At 49.7% G+C, this 25,074-nt stretch overlaps 1 protein-coding gene across 2 annotated transcripts in view; it reads right to left on the reverse strand.

Moving 5' to 3' along the window:
* Positions 1-490: 490 nt before the first annotated feature.
* The window catches only part of P2RX4 (purinergic receptor P2X 4), a 27,410-nt gene continuing 2,826 nt past the window's right edge, over positions 491-25,074 (reverse strand). The window contains exons 2-13 of one of the 2 annotated variants that reach the window (XM_017872096.1): positions 24,974-25,026; positions 17,699-17,846; positions 12,941-13,012; positions 12,764-12,836; positions 11,929-12,025; positions 6,272-6,352; positions 6,014-6,155; positions 5,781-5,917; positions 2,415-2,508; positions 2,246-2,311; positions 1,841-1,936; positions 491-1,074 (exon numbers count right to left, since the gene is read on the reverse strand). In XM_017872096.1, the coding sequence (XP_017727585.1) occupies positions 1,048-1,074; positions 1,841-1,936; positions 2,246-2,311; positions 2,415-2,508; positions 5,781-5,917; positions 6,014-6,155; positions 6,272-6,352; positions 11,929-12,025; positions 12,764-12,836; positions 12,941-13,012; positions 17,699-17,846; positions 24,974-25,026 (1,086 nt within the window). In that variant the 3' untranslated portion in view covers positions 491-1,047. The remainder of the gene's footprint in view (positions 1,075-1,840; positions 1,937-2,245; positions 2,312-2,414; positions 2,509-5,780; positions 5,918-6,013; positions 6,156-6,271; positions 6,353-11,928; positions 12,026-12,763; positions 12,837-12,940; positions 13,013-17,698; positions 17,847-24,973; positions 25,027-25,074) is intronic. The other variant, XM_017872095.1, reaches the window with a different exon arrangement.

Consider the following 25,074-nt stretch of genomic DNA (forward strand, 5'->3'; position numbering starts at 1 on the left):
GTGATCACGCCACTGCACTCCAGCCTGGGTAATAAAAATAAATAGGCTAGGCATGGTGGCGCACACCTGTAATCCAAGCACTTTGAGAGGCTAAGGGAGGCGGATCGTTTGAGGTCAGGAGTTCGAGACCAGCCTCGTGGCCAACATGATGAAACCCTGCCTCTACTAAAAATACAAAAATCAGCTGGTCATGGTGGCATGTGCCTGTAATCACAGCTACTCGGGAGGCTGAGGCAGGAGAATCACTTGAACCTGGGAGGTGGAGGTTGCAGTGTGCAGAGATTGTGCCACTGCACTCCAGCCTGGGTGGCAGAGTGAGACTCTGCCTCAAAAATAAATAAAGAAGTAGGGGAAAATGTGCATAAGCGCCAGAAATAGACTATCCCATGGACCTTTTCTGAGCACAGTGAGCCGGACAAGTGGATTTACTGGTTGTCGTAAAGGGTAGGAAGGGAAGTTCTAGCACATGCTACGAGGCAACAGACAGGGATTAAGAAAATCAGGCTTTAATGTCTGGTCCTCGATCACTTCAGCACAGCACTTCTCTGAGGAGAAATGCCAGCTCTGCCTCATGGCTGCAGGGAATGGTTGGGGGAAGCCTGCAGCCCAGGCCTGCTACAAGTCTAATGACTGCAACCAGGCGGCCTCCCCTGCCACATAAAGTGCTCCAACAGAGCCACCGTGCCTCAGAGGACTGGGCCTGTCCAGGAGAGAGCTGGAGACAGGAGGCTTCTGAGCAAAGCCAGCTCCAGCCCTGAAAGTCACAGCAGTGCCACTTCCTCGGGCCAGTGCTCCCCCCCACAACCCCAGGTTGTGGGAATAACAGAGTTGACCCAGCCAAGAACAGATTGGTGACCTCCTGGGCCGAGTGGTCAAACAGATCCTGCACACAACACACAGGAGCTGCTGGGGAACCCTGAGTACTTGCAGAGTGGAGACTCAATCAGATTCCAGAACTTTCTCTGGGGTGATGTGGTGGCCATTTCTCCCTCCTCCTCCTCTCTGTTCTTCGATGGGGCCGTGGAGAGCCCAGGTGTGGGGTAGGCCTCACGGGTCCAGCTCACTAGCAAGACCCTGCAAAGAAGGACACAAGCAGATCAAGGTGCCCCTGGGACCCCTTGTGGCAGGCGGGAGGGAGGTGCGCTCCAGGGACTTCACTGTCAGGGGTTCTCAAGCTGGTCCCAGGCCTGGAACCCAACCTTTCCTGTTCCACAAGGTGAACTGAAGTAGTGTGTGCACACAGGCATTCTCAGAGCATGCATTACCATAACCAACTTGAGATATCGCTCACTGAAACGAGGGTGGGTTTAAAGAGTCAATCGAGGCTGGGCGCGGTGGCTCAAGCCTGTAATCCCAGCACTTTGGGGAGGCCGACGACGGCGGATCACGAGGTCCAAGGAGATCAAAGACCATTCCTGGCTAACCCGGGAAACCCGTCTCTACTAAAAAACAAAAAAACTAGCCGGCGAGGTGGCGGGCGCCTGTAGTCCCAGCTACTCGGAGGCCTGAGGCAGGAGAATGGGCGTAAACCCAGGAGCGGAGCTTGCAGTGAGCTGAGATCCGGCCACTGCAGCTCCGAGCCCGGCGACAGAGCAAGACTGACGTCTCTTAAAAAAAAAATAAAAAAATAAAAAAAATAAAAAAATAAAGAATCAATCGAGTACGGCGCCTAGGGATGGAGCAGCTGCTGAGAGTGGCGGGACGGCCGGGGTTAACGGGGACACTGCGCCACACTGGCGCCAGCCTCTGCAGAACAGCCTCCCCAGACGGGCCCACGCCCAGGGCTCCCGCACCCGGGAGATGAGAGGCCTGCACCTGCTGGCGGCCAGGAGGGGCCTACCTGCTCATAATCTTCCACATATTTATATTTCTTCTCCCGATAGTAGAGTCTTTTCTTCATGCAGTAGAGGACTATGATGTCACACAGCACGGTCGCCTGAATTTAGCACAGGGTAAGAGTGAGCCAGGATTGCAGCCCCTCTTATTCTTTGCGTGCCCCTTCCTGAGAAGCCTGGAATCTTGACCGGAATGGAAAGGCACCTCCATCTCTTGGGAGAAGGCTGGGACCCAAGGGGTGTGGTCTTGGTGAAGGGAAGGTGGAAGGAGGGCTGGGGGCTAAGGGAAAGAAGGCCAGAGGGTCAAGTCTAGAAACACATCTGAGGTCTCGGGCCCAGGGCCAGGACCAGGAGCCCAGCCCAGGGTCTCACCTCACCGTGAGGGTGAAGGCAGGGCCTAGCCCACTCACCATGCCCAGCAGTGCCAGGCCAGAGCCGATGTTGATCATGGTGGGGATGATGTCAAATTTCCCTGCCTGTCAAGACAGAGAAAAAGGAAAAAAGTGTTTCTGCAGGGGCAGGGAGAGGCCCCTTGTCCCTGCAGGGAGTGACGGAGGGGAGCCAGTGGCGGCGAGCTACCTTCCCAAACACGATGATGTCGAAGCGGATGCCGTAGGCCTTGGTGAGCGTGCGCTGCTCCTTGCCAGCCAGGTCTCTGTAGTACTTGGCAAACCTGAGGAGAAGGAGGATGGATCGGGGGAGATGGCTGGGGCAGGACCTTGGGCCCTGGGAGAGGATGTTAGAGTGGAGCTGGCATGGGCGAATGGTCCACTCTGCTGGCTGAACAGATGCTGGAGCGGCTCGGGGCCTCTCCTGGCTGAGGCAGGCTGTGCAAGCAGGAAGACGTGGGGCCCATGAGGTGGAGGGACACAGGGAGACCTCCTTCTCCAGCACCACCATCCCCTCCTGAACCTGAACAGTTTGCTCTCAACATCCCACTTGTTACATCCCACCTGCCTCCCTCAAGGGACCCTGGCCTCCAACATCTAACAGTAAGAATGTGACCAGCCAGCACTGCAGGAGGGGACTAAGCCAGCCCCAAACACAGCATCAGTGCAGGGCCTTTTTTTTTTTTTTTTTTTGAGATGGAGTCTCCCTCTGTTGCCAGGCTGGAGTGTAGGGGCACCAATCTTAGCTCACTGCAACCTCCACCTCCTGGGTTCAAGCAATTATCCTGCCTCAGCCTCCCAAGTAGCTGGGACTACAGGTGCGCGCCATCATGCCCAGCTAATTTTTGGATTGTTTAGTAGAGATGGGGTTTCACCACATTGGCCTGGATGATCTCAATCTCTTGACCCAGGGCTTTCTTTTTTATTTTTTCAAAGAAACATTGATTCTGTGCACACAGTCTTCGAGAACAACAACAACAACAACAACAAGAACCACTGATTTGTCACACAGATAAAGAGATGAACAAAACGTTGTCTGTCAACACAACAGAATATTTGGCCATAAGAAGATGAGGTACTGACACAGGCTACAACATGGATGAAGCTTGAAAACATCAGGCTAAGGGGAAGGAGGCAGACACAAAAGGCCACATATTGATTCGATTTATACGAAATGCCCAGAAGAGGCGCATCTGCAGAGACAGAAAGCAGACCACTGTTGCCAGGGGCGGGGGAATGACAGAACGGTGCAGGGTTTCTTTTTGAGATGATGGAAATGTTCTAAAATGGACTGTGGTGAAGGTTGCACTTATCTGTGAATATAGTGAAAACGATGCATTCTGCACTTCAAATGGGTGAACGGTATGGCATGTGAATTGCATCTCAATAAGACCATTTCAAAATATATGGCCAGGCGTGGTGGCTCACATCTGTAATTCTGGCACTTTGGGAGGCTGAGGCGGGTAGATCACTTGAGGTGAGGAGCTCGAGACCAACCTGGTCAACATGGAGAAACCCCATCTCTAATAAAAATACAAAAAATTAGCTGGGTGAGGTGGCGGGTGCCTGTAATCCCAGTTACTCAGGAGGCTGAGGCAGGAGAATCGCTTGAACCCGGGAGGTAAAGGTTGCAGTGAGCTGAAATCACACCACTGCACTCCAACCTGGGGGACAGAGCAAGTCACTCCCTTAAAAGAAAAGAAAGCGCACGGGCGAGAGTGAGAGGCCCACGCGCGTGAGCAGGGGATGGGTGGCTGAAGAGCCATCAAGACATACCATCTGCTACCCCGTGTTCTCCAGGGACCCACAGGAGCCTCGGCCCACACCCTAGGTCCATGCTTTATCTGGCCCACAACTTCCATGCCATGGGCCAGGCCTGGGAGACACAGGCAGGGCCTGGTGCTGGCCGAGGTCAGGGGATAGGCGTCCTGAGGTCTTTCTGTTTTAGGGCTCTGACCTAAGCTTGAGGTTTCCACAAGAAGTATGTGACAGCAGAGATGGAATAACACAAATCTAACTGTTAGAAAAGAAAAATTCAAATATCTGCTTTACTCAGTGAGCCAGAAGTTTCAAAAAGACAGCAGATCCCACAATTACAGGTCTTAGGATCCCGTATGGATCGGATTCCACATGTCACCACTAGAGGGAGGCAAGTGCAGCCCAAAGCGCCGCTGAACGCGCCCAGGAAGGTCCTTGCAGGGCCTCTTTTCTTTTTTTGCCCCTGAGACGGAGACTTGCTTTGTCGCTGGGGCTGGAGTGCAGTGGTGCGATCTCGGCTCACTGCAACCTCCGCCTCCCTGGCTCAAGCGATTCTCCTGCCTCAGCCTCCCAAGTAGCTGGGATTACAGGCATGCGCCATCATGCCCAGCTAATTTTTGTATTTTTTTTTTTTAGTAGAGATGGGTTTTCGCCATGCTGGCCAGGCTGGTCTTGAACTCCCGACCTCAGGTGATCTGCCCGCCTTGGCCTCCCAAAGTGCTAGGATTACAGGCATGAGTCACTGTGCCCAGCCTGGAGGGCCTCTTTTTCAAGGAGTGTGAAAAATGCAACAAAGGGTACATGGAAATGTACCTGGCTACAGATTCTGCTGCCTCAAGGAAGTGGCAATAAGACCCTGTCATGAGATCATCAGCTGTAGTGGGTTGAACAGTGTGTCCCCCAAAATTCACATCTACCTGAAGCCTGGGAGTGTGACCTTATTTGGAAATAAGATCTTGGCAGACGTAATTTGTTAAGATGAGGTCCTACTGGAGTAGGGTGGGCCCTAAACTCAGTGACTGCTGTCCTTACAAGAAGAAAAGACACAGAGACACACACAGGGCAGAAGGCCTCATGACGGCAGAGGCAGAGTACTGGAGTGATGCGTCCACAAGCCAAGGAATGCCGTGGGCTACCAGAAGCCGGGAGAGACAAGCAAGGACTCTCTCTAGAGCCTTCAGAGCGAGCACGGCCCTGCTGACGCCTGGATTTTAGGTTGTGGCCTCCAGAACTGTGAGAAAACCAAGTCCTGTGGTTGCAAGCCACTGTTTGTAGGACTTGCTTACAACTACCCGAGGACACCAAGATGCCAGCATTTGCAGCAGGGAACCAAGCAAGGCCTTTCAGGGGCCTCAAACCTGTGTCCCCTGCACTCTGGAGATTCTGGCACAGGTTCAACCTTTGAGAAACCAATTCCTGGGCCAGGCCCCAGAGGCCTTTGGACTGGAGGATCATGGATCATCTGCTCCTCGAGACAGTGAATGGAGGTCATGGCTGAGGCTGGCGCTGGAAAGCTCAAGCCCCCAGCCTCTCCTGGCTGCTCTAAGAACTATCTCAACATGTTTCTTGTGGCAGGAAAGGGCAAGGAGGGTTCTCGGGGGCTGGGATGGCCCTGGAGCAGGACACCACTAAGTGCATTTTCCCGGCATGGCCTTCCTGCTGCCTTGGATGGGGGACCAGCAGCCTGTCCTTGGGGTGCTGCCTGAGTTTTCAGCGGGCGTGGGTGCCCCCACTGGTGTGTACCCAGCCACCAGCACCCCCCACACAACATGAGCGAGGGGTCCAAGCTCACGCCCACCTGAAATTGTAGCCAGGAGACACGTTGTGCTCGACATCCCGTGTATCGAGGCGGCGGAAGGAGTACCTGGGCAAGCAGAGGGAGGCGGCTCTGTCCAGGTTGCAGTCCCAGTTGACCTGGATGCCCATGATGCCTCCCTGGGGGTGAGCAGCAGAGACATGGCGAGGCTTTCCTCAGCGCCTGGCACGAGATGCCTCCAGGGCTGGGTCAGGAGAGCCAGGACCCGCACCCACCTCCACGGCCATGTCCTGGAAGCTGTGTCCTGCATTCTCCACTATTTTGCCAAGACGGAATATGGGGCAGAAGGGATCTGTTTTAGCGTCATAAATGCATGACTTGAGGTAAGTAGTGGTGATGTTGGGAAGGATATTCCTCCTAAAGTCGAGAGGAAGCAGAAAATCAGAGCAATGAAAACCTCAGAGAAGAGAGAAGAGCCAGAAGTTTCTCCAAGACCCTGGTGAACTCACGCAACACGCGCGGCCACCACTTACTTGCTGAAATTAAATTTGGGATACCAGATGTTGTTCTTAACCAAAAGAGTGAAGTTTTCTGCAGCCTTTAAAAAAGCAGGTCTGAAAAACAATGATAACATTACTGTTAATGAAATACAAATATATACAAATACTCACATACGTATGTTATATATATATAATATTATATATATGTGTGTGTGTGTGTATATACACACACACACACAATACATATATATTTATTATTTTTTTTTGAGATGGAGTCATTCTATCACCTAGACTTGAGTGCAATGGTGCGATCTCAGCTCACTGCAACCTCAGCCTCCTGAGTTCAGGCAATTCTCCTGCCTCAGCCTCCTGAGTAGCTGGGATTACAGGTGTGCACCACCATGCCTGGTTAACTTTTTTTGTATTTTTAGTAGAGACAGGGTTCCACCATGTTGGTCAGGCTGGTCTCCAACTCCTGGCCTCAAGTGATCCGCCTGCTTCAGCCTCCCAAAGTGTTGGGATTATAGATGTGAGCCACCGCGCCCAGCCTATAAATATTTTTGAGACGGGGCCTTGCTCTGTTGCCCAGGCTGGAGTACAGTTGCATGAACACAGCTTCTTGTAGCCTCAACCTCCCAGGCTCCAGGGAGGTCTCCCACCTCAGCCTCTCAAGTAGCTGGAACTATAGGCATGCATCACCATGCCTGGCTAATTAAAATTTCTTTCTTTCTGTTTTTTTTTTTTTTTTTTTTTTTTTTTTTTGTAGAGATGAAGTCTTCCTACATTGCCCAGGCTGGTCTGGAACTCCTGACCTCAAGCGATACTCCCACCTCCGCCTCCCTGTACTGGACTACAGGAGTGAGCCACCATGTTCAGCCCCTAGGTACTATTTTTAAAAACATATACACACATCTTACAATGTCATTTTGTCAAGAAGATGAAACACCTCTAACATTTTCTACTCTCTTCTGCACACACACTCTTCTCTTCCAAGATAAGAGACTGAGCCGAGCCTTCCAGGTTCTTCCTCTCAAGGAAGGGCAGGCCCTCTCCCCCAAGGCAGTGAAAACCGAATTGCTAACCAGGGAGGGGATTCATGGCCTCACTGGAAAGCAGTAGGCCGGGCTTCCAGGCCTTAGGGGCTTCGGGGCCTTAGGCGTTCTCCAGGGAAAGAATGAAGGCTGGGCAGATCCGGTTTTACACGCCAAAGCAAAAGTAAATTTGCCTACAGGCTGGATCTTGACCTGTCTGAAAAGTGCACAAAGCACCTGCCAGCAGGTGCACCCGCCTCTTCTCAGAAGTGCCACGTCAGCTCCTGGCTGACAACACAAGTTGAATCTGTCCCCAAGGGGACTCCACTTCTTTGAATTTCTCCTGGAGAATCTGGCACTGTACGGCTGACCCTTCTGTGGGGAATGTTCCCTAATCCAGGTGGGATCTTTGGAATGACAACATCAACAGTCTCCCCAGCCCTGAGACAGGAGCAAGGCCAGTGACAGGGCTGTACTCTGAGGAGAGCTGAGCCTGTCACTGCTGCTGTCAGAGAAAGGCTGGGACCAAGGGGCTTCTCTCAGGTTTTTTTTTTTTTTTTTTTTTTTTGAGATGGAGTCTCGCTCCTGTTGCTCAGGCTGGAGTGTAATGCTGCAATCTTGGCTCACTGCAACCTCTGGGTTCAAGTGATTCTCCTGCCTCAGCCTCCCGAGTAGCTGGGGTTACAGGCGTGCACCACCACGCCTGGCTAATTTTTTCATATTTTTAGTAGAGATGGGGTTTCACCATGTTGGCCAGGCTGGTGTCAAACTCCCAATCTCAGGTGATCCACCCACCTCGGCCTCCCAAAGTGCTGGGATTACAGGCACGGGCCACCATACCTGGCCTTCTCTCAGGTTTTCAAAGTCCCCACTCCCTCAAGAGGGATGGCTTACAACAGGGGTGTTCAAGTTTTGTCATTTCCTGTACCATAACACACCCCCACAACTGTGTACCTCATATGTAATACTTTAAGATCAACTCACCTTTTTAGAGAAATTGAGATGAAATTCACATAACATAAAATTAACCATTTTAAACTGGACAATTCTGTGGCATTTAGTACATTCATAATGTTGTGCAATCATCACCTCTATCTAGTTCCAAAACGTTTTAGTTTTTGTTTTGTTTTTGAGACAGAGTCTTATTCTGTCACCCAGGCTGGAGTGCGGTGGTATGATCTCGGCTTACTGCAACCTCCGTCTTCCAGGTTCAAGCAATTCTCGTGCCTCAGCTTCCTGAGTGGCTGGGATTACAGGCGCACACCACGATGCCTGGCTAATTTTTCTATTTTTAGTAGAAGGGGGTTTCACCATGTTGGACAGGCTGGTTTTGAACTCCTGGTCTCAAGTGATCCACCCGTCTCTGCCTCCCAAAGTGCTGGGATTATGGGTGTGAGCCACTGTGCCTGGCCAATGTTATTTCTTTTATTAGTGTGCACTTAAAAATCATTCTACACTGGATTAGATCTATAACAGTGAGGTCCAATGAAAGTATATTATGAGGTCAGGTGTGGTGGCTCACCCTGTAATCCCAGCACTTCGGGAGACTAAGGCAGGTGGGTTGCTTGAGCCCAGGAGTTCAGGACCAGCCTGGGCAACATGGCGAAACCCTGTCTCTACAAAAAATAAGTTAGCTGGGCATGGTGGTGCGCCCCTGTGGTCCCAGCTACACCAGGAGGATGAGGCGGGAAGATCACTTGAGTCCAGGAGTTCGAGGCTGCAGTGAGCCATGGTGGTTATCACTGCACTGGGTGACAGAGCAAGATCCTGTCTCAAAACAAAAGTATCTTATGAGACACAACTACAAGCCACACTCCAATTTAAAGTTTCCTAAGAGCCACATTACAAAGTAAAAGAAACAAGTACAATTTTATACAATTACCCAAAATATAACTTCAACATATAACCAACATAAAAAATCAATGAGATATTATACATTCTTTTTTTCATAATAAATATTCAGGGCCGGGCACGGTGACTCACGCCTGTAATCCCAGCACTTTGGGAGGCCAAGGCAGGTGGATCATGAGGTCAGATCAAGACCATCCTGGCTAACATGGTGAAACCTGGTCTCTACTAAAAATACAAAAAAGTTAGCTGGGCATTGTGGCGGGCGCCTGTAGTCCCAGCTACTTGGGAGGCTGAGGCAGGAGAATGGTGTGAACCCAGAAGGCAGAGCTTGCAGTGAGCAGAGATGGCACCACTGCACTCCAGCCTGGGCGACAGAGTGAGACTCCATCTCAAAAAACAAAATAAAATAAATAAATAAATAAATGTTCAGAATCAGGCTGGGCGCGGTGGCTCACACCTGTAATCCCAGCACTTCGGGAGGCTGAGGCAGGTGGATCAACTGAGGTCAGGAGTTTGAGACCAGCCTGGCCAACATGGTGAAACCCACTCTCTACTAAAAACACAAAAATTAGCAAGGTGTGGTGGTGGGTGCCTATAATCCCAGCTACTCAGGAGGCAGAGGCAGGAGAATCACTTAAACCCGGGAGGCAGAGGTTGCGGTGAGCCGAGATCATGCCACTGTACTCCAGCCTGGACGACAGAGCGAGACTTCGACTCAAAAAAAAGAAAAAATAAAATCCGATTCGATGATGAGTGAACTTCCTATGGGCAGCCCATCTTCTTTTGGACCCAGTCATATTTCTATTTTCAATAGCCACGTGTGGCCAGAGTCTCCTGTGTTGGAGAGCACAGCTCTGCAAGATCCTCCCCGGCTCTAAGATGCCAGGATTCCTTTTCTTTTTCTGTCTCCTTCCCTTGCCTTAGCAATCTCTAAATCTGCAGTTCTCAGTCTTTCCTTCCGTCTCAACACACCCAGGATGAGGTTTAGTGGCTTCCTGCTCCCCGGGGCTCATGGAGGCCTCGGTCTGAGCTCTTGGTGAGAAAGGCCCTGGGCTGCACACACTTCTCAGAGCGCTGCCCGGACTCCACCCCACGAAGTCCAGCCAATTACCACCAGGAAGAATGTTATTCTAGAACAACCCTGGAACCTGGCTAGTTTAGTTGATATTTAAATTTTTATTTATTTATTTATTTAATTTTTATTTTTTGAGACAGAGCCTCTCTCTGTCACCCAGGCTAGAGTGCAGAAGCGAGATCTCAGCTCACTGAGATCACCGGGATCTCCACTTCCCGGGTTCAAGCGATTCTTCTACCTCAGTCTCCCAAGTAGCTGGGATTACAGGCGACCGCCACTATGCCTGGCTAATTTTTGTATTTTTTAGTAGAGACGGGGTTTCTCCATGTTGGGCTGGTCTCAAACTCCTGGTCTCAGATGATCCGCCTGCCTCAGCCTCCCAAAGTGCTAGGATTATAGCATGAGCCACTGCGCCAGGACGAACCTGTCTAGTTTAGTTTAAAATACATTGTAGCAAATATCTGTTGTTTTCTTACCAGCATCTGCGCCCAGCTTTTCTGGTAACAGAACCCCAAATGTCCTTTGGAAGCCATATCTCCCCGATGCTTGCCTGTGTCACTTGGGTGGGTCTGACTCTAACCCCAGCTGCAGAGGTGGGCATGTGACCCAGGCCCAAGCTGCTAAGCGAAACCCATGCCCCAGCCACAGAGATGGGTTGAGAGATACGGCCGTTGATGTGATGATGGACAGGTCTAGAATCTCCAGGAACAGTTGGGAAGGGGCACTCAGCCTTGGAGGGCTGTAAGTGCAGTGCTGCCTCCTGGGCTATGCTGTGGGTCCTGCAAGTGAAGCTGGCACGGAGGGACGCAGAGCCAGGAGGGGAGACTAGGGTGTTGTCCTTTATCCCTCACTCTGTCGCCCAGGCAGGAGTGCAGTGGCCTCTGTCGCCCAGGCGGGAGTGCAGTGGCCTCTGTCGCCCAGGAGGGAGTGCAGTGGCACCATCTCAGCTCAGCAACCACTGCCTCCCCGGTTCAAGAGATTCTTCCGCCTCAGCCTGGCACGAGATTCTCATGGCCACGCTGGATCTTTTTGGTTAGCCGAACAATACACTGCCCCCCGGTATGCACGCATGTGTATGTGTGTGTGTGTTTGTGCACATGTGCTTAAGGCACTGAGAACTGTTTCCTGTCAGTTATTTGCAACTGACAGAGTCCTAACATACAAGGAAGTCAGCTGCACCCTTCTCGTGAGTGACAGACACTTGTGGCCCACCTTGCCACTGACGGTCGCTGCCTTGTGGTTGAGAGCAGCCATCTTAGGGCAGTCTGACTCCACACAGACACCAGAAACACACAAAAAGCCACAACACACAGGTGTGACTCCTTGACCACCTCTGCTCAGGGCTGACACCCAGAGTTGAAGGTGCTTCCAGCTGGGTATGGTGGCTCCCGCCTGTAATCCTAGCACTTTGGGAGGCCAAGGCAGGTGGATCACTTGAGGTCAGGAGTTCGAGACCAGCCTGGCCGACATAGCAAGACCCCGTCTCTACTAAAAATACAAAAATTAGCTGGGCGTGGTGATGGGCGCCTATAATCTCATCTACTCGGGAGGCTGAGGCACAGAAAATTATTCGAACCCAGGAGGCGGAGGTTGTGGTGAGCCAAGATCACACCACTACACTCTAGCCTGGGGTACAGAGTGACATTGTGTCTCAAAAATAAATAAATAAATAAATAAATAAATAAATAAATAAATAAATAAAAAGGCACTTCTTTCCCTAGTGCTGGACTCACTGCGGCACGTGTGTGTCATCCTCCACTGGGCACCAGGCTGCCACCTCACACGTCTTGATGGACTGATTGAAAGGTACGCATCTGCCTGTTGAGACTCCTACAAACACAAAGGGGGATCCCACGTCCACAGGGGTCTCTCATTTTCTACTTTTTTGGAGTAGAGAGGGAGAGCCCCATCCAGCCTCCCATGCGGCCAATCTTGAGCTGTGCAAATCTGGGATTTAGACAGTGTCAGTGTCCAGGAGTTAGAATTGGAGGAAGACAGTCACCTGTGTGCCAGCCACATCTCAGCCAGGGTGATGCCAAGCTAAAGAATGGGACAAGAGGCTGGGCGCAGTAACTCATGCCTGTAATCCTAGCACTTTGGGGGGCTGAGGTGGGTGGATCACCTGAGGTCAGGAGTTCGAGACCAGCCTGGCTAACATGGTAAAACCCTATCTCTACAAAAAAGACAAAAATTAGCTGGGCGTGGTGGCGTGTGCCTGTAATCCCAGCTATTCGGGAGGCTGAGGCAGGAGAATTGCTTGAACGCGGGAGGTGGAGGTTGCAGTGAGCCTAAATCATGCCACTGCACTCCAGCTTGGGCGACAGAGCAAGACTCTGGCTCAAAAAAAGAAGAAGAAGAAGAGAAAAAACAGAATAGGGCAAGAGCTAGGATGGCCTCTGGGGCTCCACTGACAGCAGTGAATGTAGAGAGGGTTCCAGGACCCCAACCTCGACACCCGGCTCACCCATGGTCATGTGAAGGAACTGGGGGGATTTCTCTATCAGAAAGGCTCCACGGTGGGGGCATCTGCTCAGGGACCGCCCTCCCCAGGAGGCTGCAAGCTCGTACCATTACTGTGGGTGCCGGCAGAGCCAGCAGTACAGTTGGCATCTGATTTACACACAGTGGTCTCATCTGGAATCTGGAAAAAGAAGGAGTGAAAACAAGCGCCATGTGGCCCACACACAGGCGGACAGGCGTGGAGAGGCATGTGGGGCCTGGGGCTCTTCCCGGGGGGCCTCCTACCTCGGGACACAGGTCCTGGGTCTGGTTCATGGTGAGGATCATGTTGGTCATGACGAAGAGAGAGTTTTCCTCCTGCAGAGGGGAGCACGGGCAAGTCACGCTCAGAGGACTCACAGAGAGCCGAGTCAGACGTTGACTGAAGAGGACAGACGTTGACTGAAGAGGACAACTCAAAAACTGACCGCATGGTCTCCGGTTCTCTCCCATCCAAGTTTATAACCGAATGGAAAACAGCGACTCAAACAAGTCCTTGTATATGCATAGTCAGTGTAACACTTTTCATAAGAGCCAAAAGGTGGAAACAGGTTGGGCGCGGTGGCTCAAGCCTATAATCCCAGCACTTTGGGAGGCTGAAGCAGGCGGATCATGAGATCAGGAGTTCACGACCAGCCTGGTCAACATAGTGAAACCTCATCTTTACTAAAAATACAAAAATTAGCCGGGCGTGGTGGCAGGTGCCTGTAGTCCCAGCTACTTGGGAGGCTGAGGCAGGAGAATTGCTTGAACCCAGGAGTCGGAGGTTGCAATGAGCCGAGATCGTGACACTGCACTCCAGCCTGGATGACACGAGACTGTCTCAAAAAAACAAAAAGGTGGAAACAGCCCAAATGTCTGTCCTAGTCTAGTCACACAATAGAATGTGATTCAGCCATGAATAAAAAGGAATGAAGGGGCCGGGCACGGTGACTCACACCTATAATCCCAGTACTTTGGGAGGCTGAGGCAGGCGGATCACCTGAGATCAAGAATTCCAGATCAGCCTGGCCAACATAGTGAAACTTCGTCTCTACTAAACACACACACACACACACACACACACACACACACACACACACACGGAGCCAGGTGTGGTGGTGGGCACCTGTAATCCCAGCTACTCAGGAGGCTGAGCCAGGAGAATCACTGGAACCTGGGAGGTGGAGTTTGCAGTGAGCCGAAACCACGCCAGTGCACTCCAGCCTGGGTGACGGAGTGAGACTTTGTCTCAAAAAATAAAATAATAAAATAAAGGAATAAAGCATTGACACAGGCTACAACATTGATGAACCCCAAAAACATGATGCTGAAAGAAGCCAGACATAAAAGCCACATAAGATACGATCACATTGATGTGAAATTTCCAGAACAGTCAAGTCCATAGAGACAAAGCACTTAGGGGTTGCCAGGGAGTGAGGGAAGTGGGGAATGGGGAGTGGCTGTGTAATATACGAGGCTTCTCTTTGGGGTGATGGAAATGTTTTGAACTAGATAGAGGTGATGCTTGCACAACACTGTGAATGCACTAAATGTGCTGAATTTTTTATTTTAAAATGGTTAATTTCTTTCTTATTTATTTATTTGAGATGGAGCCTTGCTGTGTCGCCCAGGCTGCAGGGCAGTGGCATGATCTCGGCTCACTGCAATCTCTGCCTCCCGGGTTCAAGCAATTCTCCAGCCTCCTGAGTAGCTGGGACTACAGGTGCGCACCACCACACCTGGCTAATTTTCGTATTTTTAGTAGAGATAGGGTTTCACCATGTTGGCCAGGCTGGTCTCAAACTCTTGGCCTCAAGTGATCTACCTGCCTCACCCTCCCAAAGTGCTAGGATTATGAGCATGAGCCACTGTGCCCGACTTAAAATGGTTAATTTCTGTAAGTGAATTTGACTGCAGTTAAAAAAAAGGGGGGATCTGCAAGGGGAAGCAATGGTTTCTCAATCGAGCTTGACTTATTGAGGGAAAGAGCCAACAACTGCTAAAAACATTCCCTGACAACCAGATTATCTCAGAGGAATAAAAACATGAGGCCTCACGGGGCTCAAATCTGGCTGGTTTTCTTTCCTAACTGAAATTATAAATAAAACATTCTAGAGAAGACTCAGTCAGGGTCAGCAAGTGACATTTCTCTTTGAGAAGGTTCTGTTTCCTCCTCATACATATAAAGGTGCCAAATAATTGATTTAGAGTTTCTGGACAGCAATTTGCTAGGATGAGACTGAAGAATTGCTGACAATGACCTCCTCATCTAAGGAATAAAAGGCAAAGACCCCAAAAGATTCTAGTTGGATCCTCCTCTCATTGGGTGCTGGTATCCATCTATCTAATCTATTATCTCTCTCTCTCTCTCTATCTATCTATCTAATCTATCCTATCTATCTAATCTATTCTATATCTACCATGTTTTCTATTTATCATCTATCACCTATCTAATCTATCCTACCATCTATCTATCTGTCATCTAATCTATCCTTTCCTTCCTTCTTTCTTTTCTCTTTCTGTCTTTTCTTTCTCTTTTTCTTTCCTTTTTCTTTCTTTCCTTTCTCTTCTTTCCTTTCCTTCCTTTCCTTCCATTCCTTCCTTCCTTCTTTTTTTCTTCTGTCCTATCATTTATCTATTCTGTCTCTCTATCGATCTATCCATCCATCCATCCATCCATCCATCCACCCATCACCCATGCAATCAAGATGGGGTCTCACTATATTGCTCGGGCTGGTATTGAACTCCTGCTCCAATGATCCTCCTGCCTTGGCCTCCAAAAGTGCTGGGACTACAGGCATGAGCCACTGCACCTGGCTGGGCCCAGGCATTTTAAAAGGAGATGCCCAAAGCTTTCAGCATTTCACACTCCTGAGAAGAACAGTCAGTAGTGGGAGCCATCTTGGGGATCAGGGCAACTCAGAAACCAATCAGTCTGTAGATATCCCCAACCCCACATCTGACAAGTGGTAGAAGCTCTAGGAAGAGCTGGCATCTTCCAAAGGCCCAGGGCAAACTATGTTGGGAGACAAGGAGAAGGCCACAGGAGGAGGCATGAGGATGTGGCATGAGCTGCAGCTTCTCTCCCACCACGCTGTCATGTTCCCAGGTGTTCAATGTATAAATACACTCCTCGTTTGGTGTTAGAGAAGGCTACTCCTGAGACTCTCCTGAGTTATACTTGGAACAATTCAGTATGGTCTACTTTTTGTTTCCTCTCTCTCCTTTTTTTCTCTCTCTTTTAGAGTTGGGGTCTTGCTCTGTTGCCCTAGCTGGAGTGCAGTGGCATGATCACAGTTCACTTCAGCCTCAAACTCGTGGGCTCAAGCGATCCTTCTGCCTCAGCTTCCAAAAGTGTTGAGATTACAGGCTTGAACCACCGCACGTGGCCTGTTTCCTATCTCTTATCTACTTCAAATTAAGGGGATTTTCAGTCTGGAGATGAGCCAAGAGGCTGCCAATAGATGACTGTGTTCCATCTACGAAGAGCACAGACATCGTGAAAGCTCATGAGGAAAGCCCTGGGGAACCCACACGGCCCCTGCCCAGATCCACCACGGAAGGCTGAGTTGTGGGGTCCTCCTTTCCACCAAGGGACAAAAGCAGGGCTTGTGCCCTTCCTCATCCGCCCAGTAAACACACCAAGCATGACATTCCTAGAGCTTGCCGGGACGAGGCTACGCCTACACAGGCGGCAGCTGTCTCTCTGCTGAGACAGGTGCATGCTAACAGCACTGTCCCCTCCAGCCAACTACAAGTCCCCTGTTCCACTTGATCTTTTTTTTTTTTTTGAGATAGAGTCTTGCTCTGTCACCAGGCTGGAGTGCAGTGGCGTGCTCTCAGCTCACTACAACCTTCACCTCCCAGGTTTAAGCGATTCTCCCGCCTCAGCCTCCCTAGTAGCTGGGACTACAGGCACCCGCCACCACACCCGGCTAATTTTCGTATTTTTAGTAGAGACAGAGTTACACCATGATGGCCAGGATGGTCTCAATCTCTTGACCTCATGATACACCTGCCTCAGCCTCCCAAAGTGCTGGGATTACAGGCATGAGCCAACGTGCCCAGCCCTTCCACTTGACCTTTATGGCTCATTAGCTCGGTCTCCTCTCTAGGCACCCCCATCAGACCCTTCTCTTAAGAAGGCAGGGGAAGCACACACCTGAAGAAAGAGTTTCTGAAGTTCTTGTTTTCCCCGGCACGAGCTCTGAGCCAAGAGTTGGCAGCTAATCTATACTGGTTACCCTCGGTCCCTCAGCACATAAGCCATCTGGAGGGCTGTGTCAGGGTTTGACTGTGTCAGGGTTTGACTGTGTGGTGCAGAGGCTGTTACCAGGACTAAAGAGTCAATGTTTAACTTGGAGCTTTGCAGATTAACAGCCTGAAGACTACTATGTAGCAGTAAACAATATCTTCCCTTCCCTTTGTTCTCGATGGAGTCCTGTGCTGCTGTCTCTGTTTCCTTCTTGTTTGGGTTCTGGTCTTTTAATTTTTTTCTTTTCTTTTCTTTTCTTTTGTAGAGACAGGGTTTCACCACATTGCCCAGGCTGGTCTCGAACTCCTGGGCTCAAGGGATCTGCCTGCCTTGGCCTCCCAAAGCACTGGGATTACAGGTGTGAGCTACCGCGCCCGGCCTAAAGTTTTTACACTGTCTGAAAAGATTTACCTTGTGGGTTTGGGACAATAACGCAAACCCAAAATGTGGAAAGGTGATATTTCCACTTGAATTTTTATCAGGATTTAAGACATTTGTTTTCTCATCTTTCCGGGCCTGAGATAGGCCGAGATGTCCACCTGGAAAGCTTCTTGTCTTTCAGCCTTCCATGCTGAAATACACTCTGTTGGATACACTCTGTTAGATCCTAAGCTGAAAAGAGATTTGGCTGCACCACTTTCTTGGACTAAAACAATTATTCTGGGCATTGGTGACGTCAGGACTCAGTCCACGTCAATCATTAATCAAGTGTGCAAAGTCAGTAAAGAGCAAGGTGTCAGTGTTAGAAGAAACAGTGGGAGACACACCTGAGCTGGTATCACATAATCCGCCACATCCCAGATCCGGAATCCAAGTTTAGAAGTGTTGGTCACAGCCACGCCCTTGACCTTGGTCGTAACGGAGCTGACCACGGAGTCAGTTTCCTGGTAGCCCTTTTCCCACACAAACACCCACCTATAAAATAAAACAGGTCTCTTAAATTGCCATTAGGATTCAATGGATTTGAACTGATGGGGAACCCTCTGCTGGCCAGTGGCTGGAAGTACGGTGTTGGCTAATTACGTGACTTTCTACAATGCTACATACCTTCTAGGGGGCTCCATCTCCACTTCTGCCAAATGGGGATAGTAGCACCTAAACCACAGTAGCGTTTGTGGGAAACAAATGAGGTGGTGCAGGTAAAGCACTCAGCACACTGACGGCACAGAGAAAACGCTCCATGAATATTGTCTTTATTACATTTGAGAACTTTTTCTTTCTTTTTTTGAGACAAAGTTTTACTCTTGTTGCACAAGCTGGAGTGCAATGGCACGATCTTGGCTCACTGCAACCTCTGCCTCCAGGGTTCAGGCCATTCTCCTGCCTCAGCCTCCCAGGTAGCTGGGATTACAGGCAGGCGCCACCATGCCCGGCTAATTTTCTATTTTTAGTAGAGACGGGGTTTCACCATGTTGGCCAGGCTGGTCTCAAACTCCTGACCTCAGGTGATCCACCCACCTCAACCTTCCAAAGTGCTGGGATTACAGGCGTGAGCCACCGTGCCCAGCCATTTGAGCACTTTCAATGCCTGTGACCTATGGGAATCACCAAGAGATAATACAAATTATAATAGTTACCAATGGAGTGTTTATAGGCACCAGGCACTCATCTAAGCTCTTTATATGTATTAACTCATTTAATCCTGACTGCTTTATGAGGGAGGTATCATTATTATTATTTCCATTTTACAGAGGAGGAAATGGAGACCCAGAAAGGTTAAGTCACTTGCCCAAGGTCACACAGCTAGTGAGTGGCAGAGTCAGGATTTGAATTGAAGCTAGAAGCATCTGAAGCCTTTTCTGTCACCCACTATTCTCTATTCTAAGCTCCTCCAACCCACAGCACACAGGCCGCATGCAGCCCAGGACGGCTTTGAATGAAGCCCAAAACAAATTCGTAAACTTTCTTAAAACATGACGAGTTTTTTTTGTGATTAAAACATTTTTGTTTTTTAGTTCATCAGCTATTGTTAGTGTTAGTGTATTTTATGTATGGCCCAAGATAATTCTTCTTCCAATGTGGCCCAGGGAAGCCAAAAGATTGGACACCCCTAGGCTACTCTTTCTAAAAAAGAGAATTCTACCCTTTAAGGAACTTTTAAGAGTAGTTTGTAGTTTCTTACTTTTCCCCAAGAATTCTGGTCACATACATGGTTCTCTCCTCTGAAGTGGGAATATGACTACCAGTTTGAACAATTACAAATCCAAAGGGGCTGGGTACAGTGGCTCATGCCTTTAATTTCAGCACTTTGGGAGGTCAAGAGGGGAAGATCCCTTGTGCCTAAGAGCTTGAGACAAGCCTGGACAACATAGGGATCTCTACAAAAATAAAAAATTAGCCAGGCATGGTGGCACATGCTTGCAATCCCAGCTACTTGGGAGGCTGAGGTGGGAGGATCACTTGAGCCTAGGAGATGGAGGCTGTAGTGAGCTGTGATGCCACCGCACTCCAGCCTGGGCGACAGGGCAAGACCCTGTCTCAAAAAAACGAAAACAAAAACAAAAACAAAAACAACATCTACAGGCATTCGCTTATAGGGGTTAGGACACACTGGAGGCAGCAGGTCTTGGTTCATGGCTCAGCTCCATCATTCACGAGACATAACTTTGGCCAAGGTGCTTAACCTCATTGTGCCTCAGTTTTCCCCTCTATAATCTGGGAATGACAGTAGAACTTCACAGGGTTGTTGTGAGGGTAAATGAACTAATCTATGTCAAATGTTTACAACAATGTTTGTGAGTCATGATTGGTCATGGAGCAAGTATTGACACCGTGGAAATTGGCCAGTACCCCTCCCCTCCGAACTGCTGTTAAACATCTACTACAGACTGTTAGTGTTGTTATTCATAGAATCAGGAAATGCTAGATTTCTCCTTCTTCTAAGTCCTAGATGCTGAGACGTCAGAAATTCACCGGTTTTGTTGAGGTCAAGAGTCCAAGACCAGCCTGGCCAACATTGTAAAATCCTGTCTCTACTAAAAATACAAAAAATTAGCTGGGTGTGGTGGTGGGTGCCTGTGGTCCCAGATACTTGGGAGGCTGAGGCAGGAGAATCACTTGAACCTGGGAGGTGGAGATTGCAGTGAGCTGAGATCATGCCACTGCACTCCAGCCTGGGCAACAGAGTGAGACTGTCTTAAAAAAAAAAAAAAAAAAAAGAAAGAAAGAAAAGAGAAGAAAAGAAATGAACCGTTTTGGTTACTTATGAGTGTGTCTGATCAAGCAGTCTCCAAGTTCATTGCCCAGCCTAGAGATGGGCTTTCCCCAGATGGGCTTTTCCCCTAAGAAGTCTAGGGCTTCTAGGAACTCAGCTGCAGTGTAAGCTTCCATTTAATTCCAGTCCGACACACAAAAGCTTGGGGCAGGAAGACTGATGTACTCATCAAGCACAGTGAGTTGCTTAATTTAGAGACACAGGGTTTCATGCCACTCATTATCATGTGATTATTTCCTCATCTCATGATTGTTAACAGAGTTAGATAGATAAGAATTGCGTGTTCGGTCTCTTTTTGAGGAAGGGTTGCTGTAAGAGGAGACCACAATTTCACCAAGATGAGTTGGATGAAAAAGTCAGGAGATGAGGTTAAAAAAAAAAAGCCTTAATTCAGGTCCTGAGTCAGTTTTGATTACAGCAAGATGGACAAAAGCAAAGCATTTACTGCTTTAAAGATTCTCATGACTGAGCTAGTGAACACGTCATAAGGAATCCTACAGAGCTGTGCTGTCCAATAAAAACATAATGCGAGCCACATAATTTTTTTTTTTGAGACAGGCTCTCGCTGTGTTGCCCAGGCTGAAGTGCAGTGGCACAATCTTGGTTCACTGCAACCTCTGCTTCCCAGGCTACAGTGATCCTCCCACCTCAGCCTCCCAAGTAGCTGAGTCTACAGGTGTGCGCCACTATGCCGAGCTAATTTTTTGTATTTTTGGTAGAGATGAGGTTTCACTATGTTGCCCAGGCTGGTCTCAAATTTCCTAAGTTCAAGGAATCCACCTGCCTCAGCCTCCCAAAGTATTGGGATTACAGGCGTGAGCTACCACAGAGCAAGACCTTGTAATTTAAAAGTTTCTCATAGCCATGTCAAAAAGTAAAAAGAAATAGGAAGAGCCAGGCACGGTGGCTCCTGCCTGTAATCCCAGCACTCTGGGAGGCCGAGGCAGACAGATTGCTAGAGCTCAGGAGTTCGAGACCAGCTTGGGCAACAGGGAAACCTCATGATTGTAGAGATGAGAAATCTCATCTCTACAAAACAAAACAAAATAATAATTAGCCAGTCGTGGTGGTGTGCACCTGTAGTCCCATAATTCCAGAGGCTGAGATGGTAGAATCACTTGAGCCTGGGAGGTGGAGGTTGCAGTGCACTGCACTCCAGTCTGGGTGACAAAGCGAGACCCCGTTTAAAAAGAAAAAAAGAAAAAAGAAAAGAAAAGAGACAGGAAAAATTAATTGTAATGATATATTCTGTGTAACCCAATATATCCAAAATATTTTAACATGTCATCAATAAAAAATGTATTGATGTGACAGTGGTACTCTTTTTTTTTTTTTTTTTGAGGACGGAGTTCGCTCTGTCACCCACGGCTGCGAGTGCAGTGGCCGGATCTAGCTCACTGCAAGCTGCCGCCTCCTGGGGCTTTACGCCGATCTCTCATGCCTCAAGCCAGCAGCTGGGACCACAGGCGCCCGCCACATCGCCAGGCTAGTTTTTTGTTTTTTGTTTTTTTAAGTAGAGACGGGGTTTCACCGTATTAGCCAGGATGGTTTCGATTTCCTGACCTCATGATCCGCCCGTCTCGGCCTCCCAAAGTGCTGGGATTACAGGCTTGAGCCACCGCGCCCGGCCTGTTTTTTTTTTTGAGACAGCATCTCGCTCTGTTGCCCAGGCTGGAGTGTGGTGGTATGATCACAGCTTTCTGCGGCCTCAACCTCCCAGGCTCAAACAGTCCTTCTGCCTCAACCTCCCAAATAGGTAGGACTATAGGCATGTGTACCATGCCAGGCTAATTTTTGTATTCCTTTGTAGAGGCAAGTTCTCGCTATGTTGCCCAGGTTTGTCTCAAACTCTTGAGCTCAAGCGATCTTCCCACCTCAGCCTCCCAAAGTACTGTGATCTCAGGCATAAGCCACTGTGCCCAGCCTCTTTTTCTGAACTTATGTCTTTGAAATCCAGTGTGTATTTTACAGTTACAGCACATCTCAATTTAGAGTAGGGACGGTTAAAGTGTTCAACAGGTACAAGTTACTAGTGGCTACCATACAGTGCAACACCACTATGGATATTTTCCACAGTCGTAATTTTACAGGTACCCTAAGGTAGATGAGCACTGATCCTCCCACTAGCAGCAAATGCCAAAAGCAAAAAGCTGCAGGGGAGCTCCTGCCCCCAAATGCTTCAGGTCCAACCAGGGATGTGAGTTCAATTCACTGGCTAGCAGTGGGTCTCAAATATATATATATATATTTGTATGTGTGTGTATATATGTGTATATATACACATATGTGTGTATATATATATAATATGTATACATATATATATTTGAGATGGAGTTTTGCTCTTGTTGCCCAGGCTGGAGTGCAGTGGCGCAATCTCGGCTCACTGCAACCTCCACCTCCTGGATTCAAGTGATTCTCCTGCCTCAGCCTCCCAAGTAGCTGGGATTACAGCCCTCAGCTAGTTTTTTGATTAGGCCTGGCTAATTTTTTTGTAATTTTAGTAGAGATGGAGTTTCACCATGTTGGTCAGGCTGGTCTTGAACTCCTGACCTCACCTGCCTCGGCCTCCTAAAGTGCTGGGATTATAGGCATGAGCCACTGCACTCGGCCAAAAAAAAATTTTTTTCTTTGTTTTACACAACTCCATCAGTAAAATTTACCACTTTAACCTTTATTTTTCTTTTAGAGATGGGGTCTCACTATGTTGTCCAGGCTGGTCTTGAGCTCCTGGCCTCAAGCAGTCCTCCCACCTTGACCTCCTAAAGCACTGGGACTACAGGTGTGAGCCAATGAGTCCAAATCTGGGTGTGGGCCAGGTGGTTCTGATGTTGAGTCTGCACCTGGAAAGCCATCCTCTTGAATACTGTCTGTACCTACTGCTGCTGCTGACAGATATTGGAAGCCAAACCTGCTCCGTCATGGGAATTCCCTTGGGCAGTTAAGATTCCAAACCTCACCCCAAAGAGGGGGATTTGTTGCTTTTAAACAATTCCTCACGAGTCTTCCATGATCAGGTAAACTTGGGAAACACAGTTCATTGGTTCTGAAACATTGCTGAACATCAGAATCACCTGGGCTGCTGATCATATTCTACAGCAATTAAATCAGAAGGTCTGGGTATGCGTCTGGGCGCGGTGGCTCATGTCTGTAATCCCAGCACTCTGGGAGGCCGAGGCGGGTGGATCACCTGAGGTCAGGAGTTCGAGAACAGCCTGGACAACATGGCAAAACCCCGTCTCTACTAAAAATACAAAAAGTAGCCGGGCATGGTGGTGGGAGCCTGTAAATCCTAGCTACTCGGGAGGCTGAAGCAGGAGAATCGCTTGAACCAGGGAGGTGGAGGTTGCAGTGAGTCTAGATTGCACCACTGCACTCCAGCGTGGGAGACTCCATCTTAAAAAAAAAAAAAAAAAAAAAAAAGGGTCTGGGGATGGGAGCCAAAGATTCTCAGATGGTTCCAATGTGCAGTTTGGGGACCACTGCACTAGGCAATACGTGTCAGCCCAGCAGCTGTAGACACGAGAACACTCCAGGTAAGCCTTTAAAGTGGCCCCAGGTGGCAAGGTAATTCTCATCTTCTCTCTCGGGTTGTATTCAATAGCAACAGGTGCCAGCTGGGCGCGGGGGCTCACACCTCTAATCCAAGCACTTTGGGAGGCTGAGGTTGGCGGATCACCTGAGGTCAGTTCAGGACCAGCCTGGCTAACATGGTGAAACACCGTCTCTACTAAACAATACAAAAATTGGCCGGGCGTGGTGGCGGGAGCCAGTAATCCCTGCCACTCGGGAGACTGAGACAGAAGAATTGCTTGAACCCAGGAGCCGGAGGTTGCAGTAAGCCGAGATCGTGTCATTGCACTTCAGCCCGGGCGACAAGAGAGAAACTCCGTCTCAAAAAAAAAAAAAAAAAAAACTAACAGGTGCCTTCAAGTACAATGGCACATTCAGCGAGGCCTGAGGGCGGCAGGGCATCTCTAGCCTAAGAGGGCAGAATGAGGAATGACTGACTAGGCTAGGGCAGGTACCATAAAAGTCCCACAATCCCACAAACCAAAGGAAGCAAACTTTAACTACTCTTGAAGTCTGACCTCGCTACTACCACACAGTGATACCGCCTAGTGATCAAAAGAAATGACCAGAAGCCACCGACCCAGAAGGAACCAAGCGGAAATTCCAAGCTTTGGTTTCGTCGGCAAAGCAGCAGGATGGGAAGTGGAGAGCGAAGATTGAGACGTTCAGGGCGAAGCCCCTACAGCCAAGGGGCACTATGGGGGGTCAGACAGGAGAGGGCAATGGCCTAGCCAGGCTTTGCCTTTATTTATTTTGTAAAGAGAAGGGTCTCGGACTGTCTCCCAGGCTCGAGTTATGTGGTGTGATCATAGCTCACTGCAGCCTCAGCCTCTTGGGCTCAAGCGATCCTCCCACCTCAGTCTCCTGAGTAGCTGGGACCCCAGGCGCGCGCCACCAGGACCGGCGGATTTTTAATTTTTTGCAGAGACGGGGTCCCACGATGCTGCCCAAACTGGTTTCGAACTCCTGGGCTCGGGCGATGGTCCCGCCTCGGGCTTCCAAAGTGCTGGGATTACAGGCGTGCGCCTCCGCGCCCGGCCCAGGCTATGCCTTTGAAACAGCAGCAAGCAGCCACCCGCCCCCGGGGCTCAGCGCGGCGGCTGGGGCCCAAGGAAGGTGTCACCACCTCGGCTTGCCGCCTCCGGACTCGCCCAGGTGACCGAAGCCGGGAGGAGCCGCCGCACGGGGCGGACCCGAGGGCAGCCCCCGCCGCGTCCCCCGCGGCGCCCCCCGCCCGGCCCCGCGCGGCCGCGCTCACCCGATGACGTAGGCCAGGATGAGCAGCTGCACGGCGCGGTTCATGAGCCCCACTTTGCGGCTGCGGATGAGCACGATGCGCGGCGTGTCGTACTCGAACAG

Source organism: Rhinopithecus bieti, unplaced genomic scaffold, assembly GCF_001698545.2.
Source record: "Rhinopithecus bieti isolate Rb0 unplaced genomic scaffold, ASM169854v2 scaffold_6776, whole genome shotgun sequence".
NCBI lineage: Eukaryota > Metazoa > Chordata > Mammalia > Primates > Cercopithecidae > Rhinopithecus > Rhinopithecus bieti.